Source organism: Lissotriton vulgaris, chromosome 1_1, assembly GCF_964263255.1.
Source record: "Lissotriton vulgaris chromosome 1_1, aLisVul1.2, whole genome shotgun sequence".
NCBI lineage: Eukaryota > Metazoa > Chordata > Amphibia > Caudata > Salamandridae > Lissotriton > Lissotriton vulgaris.
The window spans coordinates 2021645858-2021660723 of NC_141685.1; the positions used below are offsets into that span (position 1 = coordinate 2021645858).

Consider the following 14866-nt stretch of genomic DNA (forward strand, 5'->3'; position numbering starts at 1 on the left):
CTTGTAATTGATGCACACATGATTACCTAAAGAAGAAATGAAATTTTCAAAAGAAAACAAATGTTCGTTTAAAACCATACTGCGCAATTCCTAATGAAGTAACCGCTCCATCTGGTTTACCGTTGAGAATACACTGACTAACAAAGGGGTTTGCCTTAGTTTTTTTTAAAATAATTTCATTAATTATTTGATTATCTTTTTTAACTTTCATGATTGACATGCAAAGGTATCTTTCAGAAAGTGGTCATTGTAACAGATGTTCTGCAATTGTCTCAAAAGTTAAAGCATTGCTGGCTGTGCCACTAGAGCTTTTATTATTGGGGTGGTTGACTACCCACCTCGGGGAACAATCCTAACCTAGTCAGGGTGAACTCTGATAGTCACTAAATTAACCTAACATCAAACACCTTGTAGCTATGGCACATAACAGACCTGCTTAACTTTCAGTGTCAGTGTGGAAGTATTTATGAAGTACCAAAACAGTAATAAAGTCGAAATGCAAAACATTTATCCAATTCGGCTTGGAATTTTATTGATCAAAAAAGTAGAAAATATAACTACACCAAAAATCCAATAATGGGAACCGGAGATAACGCTTTCAGTAGGAATAGCGTCACGAGTCCTAAAGTGCCAATGATAGTCAGTGGTCGTTGTAGACCTGAATCTTGGTGCAATTTGATGCTGACTGCGATGGAGCATGGGTCGACTAAACCAACGAGGTTCATCCTAGTCGAAGATTTTACTTTCGTACTTTTAGCCATTTTAAGTTGCAGTCCACTACAGGAGCTTCCCCCCCCCCCCCCCCTCCCTCGTCAGGACATCATGGTTGGCCTCGGCTGGACATCGTGTGAGTGTATAAGTGCCAAACAGCAGTCTAGGTCCATTTGCCAGTGGTCATTTTGGTAGCTGCAGGAAAAGGCATCTTGTAACAGAAGGTTAGCCTAATGACCCTTGGAGCCCACTTCTTGGTCCGGAGTAGCGGAGAGAGCAGGCTTAGTCCTTCAGGACTCTTCTCCACCGGTTGCTGACAGCAGGTTCAGTTTTCTTCTGATCTTTCTCAGTTCCAGGAATGTGCTGAAGTGGAGGCCTGAAGATGCCACACTTACGCCTGACACGAGCTAGTTGATGGGAAGATCTTCTGGGCACACCATAACCAATGGGGTAAAAGTTCCCAGAGACAACCATACCCACTTTAGTCCTTTTCAAGAAGTTGGAACTCTTCTGCCACATTAAGTTGTATTCTGAGGGCTGGGTGTGTGTGTGTAGGAAGTGTACGAGGGTAATCCTAGTGTCATCCCACATCCAATATCAAAATCTAGTTTAAGGCACCACTGAACCCCCAATAATGCCCAGAGACAGAAGTTGTTTTTTCCAGACAGTAGATGCACAAGAAATCATTTAAAGTGTGCCCCAATGTTCTATGTAAAAACCAAGGCACCAAGGTCGGATGGGGAAAAAAATAGATCCTTCAGCTAGCAGTTAGTTGGCATACAAGAATTGCTTTGGCATCTTGTTCCCTTCCTTTCAAGTGTACCACAGTGGTATATGTAAACTCTAGCAGGATTTGACATTAAAGCAGGATTTGACACTGCAATGAAACTGTAATATCAAAAAAGATACTCGCAGCCCAACCTCTCAAGTTCTGTCCGGTTCAGAGGAGTCCTCTCTGACCTTTCATATCAGCCTACTGTTTGCTCCTGAGAAGCATTTCACACCTATTCAAATGCCAGTTACTGGCTGGCAGAAGTGGGAGAGCAAATGGAAATGTGGCCTCCTGGAACTTCGGGCAGGGAAAAGGTAACTTACTAAAAGGTACTTTTCCTTATTATTTATTAAAAATCTGCCTTCACCATTTTACAACAGTCAGAACAAGATCTACTTTCAGCAACGAAGCCCACCCAGGAAAGCAAAGATTGCACTTGGGCGAGCAAAGAAGAAGAAAAACAAATTTTGCTGTGGTTAGAATGATCTGTCCGCTCATTTCACAATGATTAGTGCTGCAAGAGGCAAAAACATTTACAAATGTGGTCATTCTTCTGCCGCTGAAGTTCAAAATGAGGGATCAAAGGCCTCTACTGCTCATGGTATGAAATGATATCCAAATTATGAAAATGATGGACTGTTGATAAGACTAGTAAATACAGCTTGTATTCTGGGCAGCTACACTAGTCTGGGTCACAACTCCTTATGAAATAGTTTCTACTGGCAAAAGCAAGAAAGCCGCTCTCCAGCAGATTCAGATGATCAATGAAAATGGATGCAAATGTTGCACCAAGAGGTACATGGCAATGTGTTATACTTTTATTCTCAAGCTATTTTTGCGATAGCAACAGATGAAGTTAATTTCCAAGACATCAATGACTTCACAGTTTATATTTAAGCATGTATGGATTAGAATGTGTACAGCACAACTCTAGCTAGGGAAATACTATGGGGTGGGGGTTAGGATAGAAGCAAGTCATGATGATTTACTAGAAGAGGCTTTATTACTTGTCACAGATTACATCAATTGGTCCAGATCTATAATAGCCAATGAAGGCTTCTTATACTTTCTAGAACCTTTATATACTCAACTAATATACATTTTGTGGAAATCAATGCAACATCACTTTACATGAAAAAAGACATGGTATGTATGTAAAGGCTTTTCACTTGCTTAAGTATCTTTACTTCAGACACTACCCGAAATGTATTCTATATTTTGTGACAAATATTACTCACTAGTAATGGCTTTACATAGACTTAAAAAAATAAACATAACATACAATATTACTGCTTGATGAAACATAATAACTTTCAAATATATGAGTGATATACATATATTTTTTCACATTTAGTTTTCATTGTGAAGACGTGTCCAACAATGATAACCAATGAAGGTTACATAATTCCATCAACTGGGGACATATTATAGCCCTCAGAATTAAGGTCCCAAAAGTACCATATGCCCCTTGACTGTCGGAGTGCATTCTAATGGCATAGAGGTGTCCATACTCTTTGGCTTCACCTTTGTGTCACTTCACAGTGAATACTCGTTACTAGTGTGTATTATTTGTTTGTAAAGGTTCTAGAAAGAATAAGAAGCCATCATTGGCTATTATAGATACAAACTAATTGCCGTAATCTGTGATCAGTTATAAAAGAATGTGTGGTGTAGGGGTATATACATTTTCAATTTATCCTTTTTATATCCAGCAACAAGTGTTATGAATATGCCCCTTGTTTAAGCTTTAATGGTTACCCAGAGAGTTGTTAAAGAAACCCTTAAAGTTTCATTTTCCTTTAAGAATCTTGTGATCTCTTTGATTTCAGCTCTGTTTGCTTGGTCACTCAGTAAGTACTCATTGAGTCTCCAGGATGAGTGTCAGTGTAAGGGTGCATGTAGGTCAATTGGCATCTGTACTGGAGCTTGGTCAGGGAGAGCGATCTGTTCCAGCTCAATTTCTTCTTCTGCTGCTCAAAAGGAAGTGATTTAAGTGTGTAGGTCTTGTGTGCTGCTGAGTAAAAGGTGTATTCTGTCCGATTCATGTATGGATCTCCAGGCATACTATACAAGGGAAGAACCCCGCCTAACCTCAAAAATTAATCTGCATACGTCCTAAAATTGAATAAGCATACAGAGGCTCAGAAAGACTGTTTCAATGTTTGACACTTTATTTAATCAATACATAGTCTAAAAACGTATCTTCTCACAAAAATAAGGAAAACCTCTCCCTTAATGGTCATCCAGGTTATGAATCATGAAGTGGCACGTGCCTTGGATAATACAAACAATGTTAAAAAAATAACCTTGTCATCTCATTCACACGCATACATGTCTATCACACACTCATTCATACCACTCTGCAAATTCATCAATATATTCACATACAAAACCACTTTTTATCAATATTCGAGGGTCTTTACGTTGCACCAACATCACTGTAATCATGATTGGCAATTCACAATCTCCCGAATATCATGTGTTCTTAAACACTAAATAGACTTTTACTTTGGATCATCTCTTTTGATCTTGTATAATGTGCAGTTGTCCACCCAATTCATATTTTCTTTATTTCAGATTGTGGCTTGATAAAAAAAATCATCCACTCGTGTTTCGGCTAAAACACCTTCCTCTGGAATGCCACAAATTAGCTCCCACACAACATCCAGCTACCAATGTGGGGGGGAGGTTGAATCAGTCATACTGTTGCTTCACAGAAAGTAACTAACATATATACAGAAGGAGAGATTCCTGAAAAGTTCCAATAGTCCGCCTGATGGACTTGGATCTGATTTCCTAACGCTTCGCCATATACATGCGATTTTCTTGGTCCAAAAGGGGAGGGTAACCTCATTCCATGGAAGTTGGTCCCAGCAGGTGATGTACAGCCAGTAAAATAGACTGTTTTTAAAAACTCCCTCAGATGAGTTAACTTCCTTTTTGGATCAAGAAAAGCCACCAGTTATCTGGGCTGAGAGCCCCAGTACAGCCAGTGGCAAGCTTCCGAGGGGTTTAGGGAGCTCACCTCCCTGTTGCACATATTTTGGATGGCAGACCAGTGTTGGACAGTGACTTGCAGCCCCCTCTAGGCCTACGGTGGGAGGCGGACAGGCATTGTTGGTGCCAATAGACCTACGCTGCTGGAGATCTAGGTAGTGTCTCTCTTTATCATGCTTGTATGTCGCTTAGGGGCTCTATGTTGTATCGCCCAGTTGGGTGGTGTCCTTGCTCTGAGAGTAGCCCAATGACTGTGCTTTTCCACCTACCAGGCAATCCTCCAGTTCTCACATCGCTCGTACCTCTCTGCCACCTATTCTGCACCCGGCCTCTGCACTGCCTCCCACACACCTTGGATCACAAGTGGGACCACCCATGGAGCATTTCTCCCAGCCTGCCATTTCTCTGCAGTGCTGTGGGGCTCACGTTTGCTGAAGACCTCAGTTCCTTACTGTCATGGCTGCGTCTCTCTACTCCTAAGATGGCAGCCCTGGCAGTGCAGCTCAGCAGAGGAGTTTTCCTTCCTGCTGTTCTGTCTCTCCAAGGGTCCCAGAAGTCTCTAAGTGCCTCAGGGAGCCAGCGGCATTAGAGGGTAGTGCACCATAAGCAAAGGCCATCCGTGTCTGCTAAATCCACCCTACCCACAACTGCATTTGTAATTGATTTGCAAAGCAATCTTTTATGTAGCAATAGCAAACGTTTTTCCCTCGAGTACCCTTTGTTGCGTTTCTCTGGGAAGTACAGCATTCCACCCCTATAGCAAGCGAAAACAAATCTTAAATCGGGACATACGGCCCGTCAGGGAGGGTAATTTCCTTTCCTTTCACTTGCAATGACGAATGGTTGCCATGTTTCAGCTCTGGGTCAGATGACCACCAGAGAACCCAATGAGTCCATGGACTTTCTGAAACCTAGATAACCAGACGAAATTATGATGGTGTGCTCAGTCGTGGCTGGCATGGCTCACGAGTGGGGGGGGGCACAGGGTCGTGCGTGGGGGGCGACGGCTAATTTTTGCGAGGCAAAGGAGGTCATGAGTGGAGGGGGGTTAAATAATATATATATATTTTAAACATACCTTTACTGAGTCCTGCTTCTTACTTGCTGGGTCTAGTCCTGCTTTCCTGCCTCCACCGGAACAGGAAGCAGGCAGCCTCCTTGCCCTCTCCTAAGCCACTCACAACGCTGCTATGTCAGCGTTGTGATTGGTTGGGGCGCTGACCGCACAGGCGTCTATGGGGAGGCCATTTTCTCCTTGTAGGCTGCCTACATGGAGAAAATGAAGAGTGCACACGAGTGGTTTGGTCTGACCCAGAGGGCCAACTAAACAGTGCGGGCCCGCTACATTGGGCTAGCCACTCCTCCCCTGCTCTCGAGCAAGACCGCCCGCCCCCAACCAAACCCTTCCTCTGCTTTATCGCAGTGCGAAAAGCAGAAACATAAACGGTATTTATAATACCATTTTATGTTTCTTCTTCTCACACTGCGAGAAAGCAGTGGGTCAAAACTCCTCCACCCACATGGAGGAGCCACCCCTGGGTGTGCTATGTTTTCTCATTCGGGATGCCCTGCAAATGTCAAACGTTGGTTAAAATATTACATTTTCAGCATATTTCTATGATGGAAGTCCTGAAATATGGGAGGATCCAAAACATACCTACCGCTCAGCGTTCCTATACTTCTGATAAAAACGGTACCCCACTTGTGTGGCTGAACCCAGCACATAGTGCATGATACATAGGGAATTATTGTTGCAGGTGTTCTGTTGTAGGTCCAATATCCTTGCTTCACTAGACGGGCTTGCTCTTGGCATTACCAATTTGTTAATCACCTTCTATCCAAGAGCCAATTTCTGCAGCGATTTGGAATGATTCTTGTATCCTCGAGCAACAAATCTGATGTGAACTCAGATTTGATTTCCTGGAACATTTCACGTACTCTTGAGTCAACATTTGATCATTTAATGACTATTTGCTTCAGGGAAAGAAATCAAGCGCAAACAATGTATAAGTAAATAACTAAGAATCTGACACTGGACGTGTTAACATTCATTATTTTTTTCATCTTTAAACTTATAAGTAGCAGCTTTAAAATTAACTGTGCACTGTTTCTGCCAATCTTAAAGGGCCAGTTTACTTTGTTTTAAAACCAAAATCGTCAAGAGGTGCTTCAACCTGCTTAATCGGCATTTAGTCCCTCTTTGAGATTTTAAGTTTTTAAATGTTATGGTAGGTACTTTGATGCACAAGCCACTAGAGTACTTGAATTATCGTGGTCTGGATCATTCTTATAAGGTTTTTTTTTTGGAGACCTCATTTTGGCAAATTGGAAAAAATTACACTCTTTTAAGGAATTGCGCACTTCATTTAGTAGTGTCAAGGTGGTAGTGCGGGGTCTGGTGGCTGTGGACTAATGCATCCACTGCAGGGGCCTGTGTTCAACCTCATGATAACCGGTTAAAATCCCGGCAGGTCCACTCAGCCTTTCATCATATTAGGTCGATAAAATGAGTACCCTTGAGTTGGGTAACAATAGGCATCTGTTATCCTTGAGACCCATGGGTGATAAGTGTGCTTTACAAATACTTATGTTATGTACTTTGCGCAGTGAATTTTATGGTGACGGTCCTTTAGGAGATCTATATTAGTCTGGAAGTACTGCTCCCAAAATGTGAGTCTAGACGTTCCTCAATTTCTGAGGGGAACTTTGCAATTTTGGTGCAGAGAGGTATCATATTTACTTGCCAACAACAACGCCTTTGATAAAGTAAAGCATCGTTTTATGTTGGGTTACCCCTGTTAAAGTGTCCAGGGCAACTGTTAATAGATGGATAATTGGCGTTATTTCGTCATTTTGTGAAGGAAATTGACCTTCCTTTATAGGAGAAACTTTGGTAACAGCCCAGCGAAGCGAAACTACCTAGATGGCCTTCCATAGGCATACATAACCACAATATACTTGTGTGCCACTCCATTGCTTCTCTTGAGGTATTTATGTATTTAAGAAGCTTACATAGCGCAGCTCTAAGACTCAATAGGTGTTGATGTGCTTAGCATTGTCAGAGCCACAGAAAAAACAATTCTATTTACACATACATTGAGAAACCTGAATAGAAACTGATGTTTCTTTTGGTAGGATGATTCTGTTTGAACTTTTTGTGTAGCACTTTGTTCACCTTGTGCTCATCTGCTTCGGAAATGTTTGCATTTGAACAGTCGGGATAGGAGGACGTAGACGTACAAAAGAACAAACATCATCTTCATGGCGATTCAAGTCCTCCAAAACCTTTTTAGCCCTTTTTCAATACCGTCCCAGGCATCAACGTGGCCTGTGCCTTGCCACCTTCTTATAGTAGGAGATAAAAGCGATGGTTGTGTAGAGGAGCGCGAGCGTGAGGTATGTGGGCACGTGCACGCTTGTCCTCTCGGCCTGCTGAAAGAAGGGCTTCTACTGCTGGTGGGATAGTGAGGACTAAGTGAACCACCATGAGGGAAATCTTGGTCTTTGTGACGAGGATATACCAAGTATTCATGTTCGATGCTTTTATAAACGTCATTAAGGTTAATGTAAACTTTCAATGGTGTTTTCAGTAAAGCGCTTTTTTTCTTTTTTCGCGTTATTACGAGCTGTACAGTTAAAAGTTGAATCACGGCAAATTTTAATGGATTAATTGAAGAATGTGTTTTTTGTAGAAGTGTTTTTTGTCACTGAAATAATTTGTGTTTAGATTCCTAATGCAACAGACGCAAGCAGTGGCGATGACACGGGCTTACTGTCCATCCTCCGGCCAGAGCAGACGGTGTCTACGTGGTACCTTCACTCGGATGACGTCAACCAGCTGCTGGCCTTGACTGTCACTGTCCCATACACTGACAATGGTAACGTACTGACAAACTGTTTACGACTTTCCACTGCTGAATTAATTAAATGGACAGTTTGGTGCTGAAAAAGGGTCGATGTTTGGCCCGAAATGCATTGGGTATTTAAGATATTGTTTTATTAAAATTGAACACTATGGAATGTTGAATAAACTGCACCATGAAGTAATCAATGAACTGAATAAATCACCGAATCATGAAGAATTGTTGAACTGATTCATTTAAATTCAAGCAACGCATAGAGCAGAAACTCTACGTTCCAAATTTAAGTGCACACATCTCCGGGGCTGATTCTTTTCAATCCCATTAAATTGTATCTATTAAAAGTATCCACAGTGTGTGACTGGGAATTTTGAAGAATATTTGGAGTCATTTCCCCTTTGACTATTTTTTTTGCAGTTTTATATAGCGCAAACTCTACCCGAAGGTGTCCGAGCGCTTTACATGACCACCAGTTGCATTACAGATGGACACATTCACTTCTTGGTACAGGAAGTTTGTGATGTGCTCAGGATCACAGAATGCTTGAGCCTCAAACCAGGTTCCCAGCTTCAAATTCAGCCGCTCTAGCCATTGTCACATCGTCACATACTCCCAGCTAGGATATCAATCACAAAAGATGTTAGTGATAGCCCATTACAGAGCATAATGCTTCTTTTATCCAGAGCCTGGAGCCCCCCCTCCCCCCTGCGATCACCTACGGCACCCCTAGGGTGGCCCGCCCCCCAGTTGCAAGACCCCTGGTGTAGAGCTGTACCCTGTGCTAAATAGTTACTGGGTAAGGAAGCAGGCTATGCCCCATGACTGCAGCATCATTGGACAAACACCAAAAGATAAACTGGAAAATCTAAACTTGGCTAAAGGACAGTTGTGATTCTCTAACATCACATGATGACCCATGTGCTAGGAAGCCTTAAAATATCCTGAGAAAACCAGTTAAAGGGACCATACGTCAAAACCAGTGACATTCAACAACTCAGGTTCGCTTTACTACCATATCAACACTTCTCCTCTTCTCTTAATCACACAGCTCTTAACTTTATAAAAGTGATAATTGATAAACGTGGTTTGGTGCTTTAGTAGCGGAGATTGGCCTTCACACTTGAGCACAGAAGAAAGCCCACACCTTTTTATGGAGTTCAGTGAAAAGGAGTTAGCATCACGGAGCAGCTATTCCTGTACATATGAGGTAATCTGAAGCACAGGGATTCTTCATATGAACATAGACTTCTATTTGATCATAATGGGCTACACCAGTTCACACAAGACTGACCCGAGCATGCCTATTCGGTAATGCCCATAGGAAAGTATTAATATTCTCTTTGATGTCTTATTTAACATAAGTGTAATGGTGTGAGCATGATTTCTATTGTTTAAGCAATGCAAACATGCTATACTATTGTGCTGTATGGATAAATATCCTATTCATGGTTTCCTGCTTCCATGTGCTTTGTGACTTGCTCCACCATGGATGCCTTTACTAGTCTCAGGTGGCAACAGTTATGCTGCCTTACAGTCCACATCCCATGCTGGTGCTTCATGTACAACCTTTGAACTGAAGGCGATCCATAATTTGAAGCTATGCCTTAAAATAGCTGGCAGCCCATGCTCTTCTGAAGTGTAAATTCCAACCCAGCAGAATCCACTAGACTAACCACTGTATTCCTCTCAAGTTCACTTTAGCTAAGGGAACATGTGTAAGGGTTCTTTACAACTTTTATAACATATTAACAAGGCAAATTAGTACATTAGAGCAGCCAATAGACAAGAGCAGGCCAAAATAAGAACATAAATAAGAGCTTGCTTCTACTTAGATTTTGCCAAGGTTGTTCAGAGCTCCCTTAGATCATGCACAGTCGCCACGATCGGTAGCAAGGTATCAAGAATTTTTTTTGTTACTTTTGCTTTCTGGGTCCGTCACATCCACACAGGATATTTCGGAAGGACAGGGTGTGGAGTAGATGGTTAATTGAGAAAAAAGTTTCTCCAGCACATGGTGCACCAGACATACTAGTGAGGACTCTCTCCAGCTGTCCTCATAGAAACACTAGTGATGTTATTAAATCTTGTTCCATTCCTAAGAGCCTGTACTCCTAAGTCGAAAGAGTTGAAGCAAATGAGGGTGAAAATAAAGGACCCAGAAGGAAAAAAAAATCATATTCACATATGTACTAGGTTTGCAAATGTAGGTTGGGCTGAAGTTTGGAACATTTGTGTTCCTGTGATTAATTTGGTGTTAGATACTCGATTGGCTTAGGTTCACTTTATTTCAGGGCTCGTGTATGATTGCGGGAGATAGGGATTCCTATTTAGAGATTAGATGCATTATTTTTAGGTTTGCAGTGAAATAGGAAAGGGTTGTTCATGGAGTACATATGGAAAAGAAAGGAAATGCATTAATTTTATGTTTTTATCTTACAGATCCAGTGCCTGGAGGTTGTAATCTAGAGTTTAACTTGGATATTGATCCTAATCTTTATTTGGAGTACAATATTTATGAAACAGTTGTTAAATTTGCTCCAGCTAATTTGGGCTCTGCCAGGTATGCATTATTAAACCATTTTTATAATTTTGCTTGTATTAAAATACTCTCTTCATTATGAAAAACTTTGTGTCCTTTGACCTCCAAAAAAAGAGTAAGCTTAAGCCATTTTGTTTCGAGTTGAGTAGAGGACCAGTCACAGATTCAAAGTACACATATTGAAAAGTTGTATGCTTGATGACACAGAACATATGTATCCTCATATTACATGCTGCTTCAAAGACGCACACTTTCTGGTCTCATTGTACTGATATATTTAAGACACACAAACTTATCGTTAGTCTGGTGGTGCCCTGGAGCGTCTGAAGTATGTCATTGGGTTCTTCAGCCTAGCCAATTAAAGGGCAAGGACTATTTCATGGCATTGGTTAGCTTGAGATCCAAAACACAATAAATGCTTGTTCAAGGCATATGGGCTGCAGATGGTACATTATGAATAGATCGCCATCTGGTGTTGGGCTCGGATGATTGCACTTTGTTTTTCTCTTGGAGAGTCTTTTGTATCTTGGTGACTCCTCCCTTGGTTGGTAGTGCGCATGGGCATCGGCTCCATCCTTAGATTGTTTTTTTCCGCCATCGGGTTCGGATGAGGATCGAGACGCTCCAGATCAACTTCAGAAGAAAGTGATTTATCGGCGCGTATTACCTTTCCAATTCGACGGTATTGTTATCGAACGCGTTCATTCCCATTCCGACGCGTTGCAAATTCAAAATCGAAGAGAAAAACTTGGATCTACGTCGAAGAACAGGAGGCCTTTCTCGACGCAGTCAAGCCCGGAGTCCATGGAAAGGACTCCATTCAAAAAATGTCCAACGTGTGGTGCTAAGTTCCCACACAAGGACCTACACGAGGTGTGCAACCTCTGTCTATCGCCTGAACACGAATCCAGGGACTGCGAAGCCTGTGCAGCATTCTCCTCCAAGCTAACGATTAGAAATCGTCGAGCTCGAAGACACGAGGTTTCCAGAATGCAGGCGGAGGCGATCCCGGAGCTGTTCGGAGACGAGCAAATCGAGGAAGAAGAGGACCAGTCTGGGTCGGAAGGGGACCAGTCGGAGGTCGAAGAACTCATCGAGCAACAAACCGTGAGTGACGACGTCCCCTTACCGAAAAACCGACCCCGTGCGGTAACGACCCCGCCCTCGGGCCCGGTCAAACCGCAGAAAAAAGTTTCCGACGCCCCGCCCTCGGGCCCGGCAACGAAACCGAAACTGAAACCGAAACACTCGGACTCCCACCATGTCGGATCCGAGAAAAGGGCGACATCGAAACATTCCATGTCGAAACATAAATATGATTTATCGCCCAAAGGACACTCGATACCCAGAAAGTCGGAATCGAGCAGACATTCGGTGTCGAAAACAACAAGATCTGACGATCGAAAACAAAAACAGCTCTCGGAACCAGGATCTTCGGTACCGATTCAGGAGCAACAGACAGATCCCAAACAAAAGATCTTGTTTATTGATCCACAAACTGGGAAAGTGGTCACAAAGAAGAGAAAGAGTGAACAGTCAGAAGATAAACCTCTTCCTTCAAAAAAGAGAACAATGGGGACAAATATAACTCCTCCTGCTTCTCCTCGACCTAGAGTCACACCCTCTTCTCCTATTCCTCACAATAGGCCAAATATTCCTACACCCTCCACACCAAGACCAGCTACACCTCAGTCAGATGTAGACAGTGATCTAGGGGAGGGAGAACCTCAAGAGGATGACAAAACTATCTCAGATGAGGAGGACCCATGGGAAAATTATGATGTAGGGTCAGATGAGGACAACGACCCAGAGCTATATCCCTCAAAGCCTTCACCACCTGATGATAACACAGGTTTTGTGCAGCTCATTAATAGGGCAGCAAAATAGCACAAACTAGATATGCATACAGAACCTCAAATAGAGGATTTCTTGTTAGAGACTCTACCTAATGCACAGAGAACATCAGGTACTCTTCCTATGTTGAAGGGTCTTCTTAGTCACACAGAGGAAATATTCGAAAACCCAGTGAGAGCCAGGGTGTTAAACCCAAGAATTGATAAAAAATACAAAGCGGCTCCAAAGGACCCAATATTTATTAAAGGGCATGTACCTCTAGACTCGCTGGTGGTCTCAAACGCTCGTAAAAGAGCAAATTCATTATCTACAGGAGAGGCTCCTCCACCAGATAAAGAATCAAAGTTAATAGATGCATCAGGCAAAAGAGTAGCATCACAGGCAGCGAATAGCTGGCGTATAGCCAATACACAAGCACTACTCGCACGTTACGACAGGGCACATTATGCTCAGTTAGAAAAACTTCTCACACATCTCCCAAAAGAACATCAGAAGAAGGCAGATCAATTAATACAGGAAGGTAAAATAATAACCAATACTTCCATTAAGTGTGCATTAGACGCAGCAGACACTGCAGCAAGATCTATTAACACCAGTGTCATGCTAAGAAGGCATGCATGGCTTAGAATCTCAGGATTCAAACAAGAAGTACAAACAGCCCTACTGAACAAACCATTTGATCAGAAGACACTGTTTGGCTCAAGCACAGACGAGACCTTAGAAAAAATGAAGAAAGATACAGAAACGGCTAAGTCAATGGGAGCATTGCAACAGCCAACACACAGAGGTTCCTTTCGTAGATCCACCTATAGAGGGGGCTCAAAGAATACAGGAACGAATCAGCAATCCACCTCTTTCACACCATCACCCAGAGGTAATTCAAGAGGCAGTTACAGAGGTAACAACAATAAGGGTAGAGGCCGCGGAAATAATAACAACCGCAACGCCTCAACACCAAAACAGTGACTTCATAGAACTCCCCCCAGACCACATAACACCGGTCGGGGGACGTCTATCACAGTTCCTACCTGTCTGGGAGAACATCACATCAGACAAGTGGGTGAGACAAATTATCCAACATGGTTATTGCCTAGAACTCACAGCTACCCCACCAAACATCCCCCCCAAACAGCGTCCAATGAGTCAAGATCATCTGACATTGTTAAGAGAAGAAGTTATAGCACTTCTACAAAAGCATGCAATAGAGAAGGTTCCAAAGGATCAACAAGGAACAGGAGTATACTCTCTATACTTCCTGATCCCCAAAAAGGACGGGTCCCTAAGACCAATATTAGACCTCAGACCTCTCAATGCTTACATAAATTCGGAGCATTTCCACATGGTCACGCTCCAACAAGTACTCCCTTTACTGAAGAAAGGGGACTTTCTTTCTACACTGGATCTAAAAGACGCTTACTTTCATATCCCAATTCACAAAGCCCACAGGAAATACCTAAGGTTTGTGTTAGAAGGACAACACTATCAGTTCAAAGTCCTTCCCTTCGGTGTCACAACAGCACCAAGAGTTTTCACAAAATGCCTAGCTGTGGTGGCAGCACACCTAAGAAGACAACAAATACATGTCTTCCCATACTTGGACGACTGGCTAATAAAGGCCAAGTCAAAAGAAGAATGTCTTCACAACACACAGAAGACAATTCAATTGCTGCACCACCTAGGGTTCACGGTGAACTACAAAAAATCACACCTGCAACCAAACCAGATTCAGCAATACCTGGGGGCTACAGTAGACACAGAAAAGGCAATAGCATACCCCAACCCAATCAGAGTACAGACAATGGTCGGGTTAATACAAAGATTTCAACCACAACACTCACTACCAGCACGAGTGTTTATGCAACTATTAGGCATGATGTCCTCCTGCATACTGCTAATACCACATGCCAGACTACAAATGCGCCCACTACAAGAGTGTCTAGCGACACAGTGGAATCAGGCTCAAGGTCAGATTACAGATCTGGTGTTGGTAAACGACCGGACGTATCGCTCTCTGAAGTGGTGGAACACAGAAAACATTTCCAAGGGACGGTCGTTCCTAGAGCCAATTCCACAAGTGATAATAACAGCGGACGCATCGCTCTCCGGATGGGGAGCGCACATGGACAGATACAC

General features: G+C 42.7%; 1 protein-coding gene across 1 annotated transcript in view; it reads left to right on the top strand.

Annotated features, from left to right (window-relative positions):
- TM7SF3 (transmembrane 7 superfamily member 3) overlaps positions 1–14866 on the top strand; it is a 176702-nt gene that overhangs the window by 84197 nt on the left and 77639 nt on the right. The window contains exons 3-4 of the mRNA XM_086920209.1: positions 8208–8358; positions 10780–10900. Of these exons, the coding sequence (XP_086776335.1) occupies positions 8208–8358; positions 10780–10900 (272 nt within the window). The remainder of the gene's footprint in view (positions 1–8207; positions 8359–10779; positions 10901–14866) is intronic.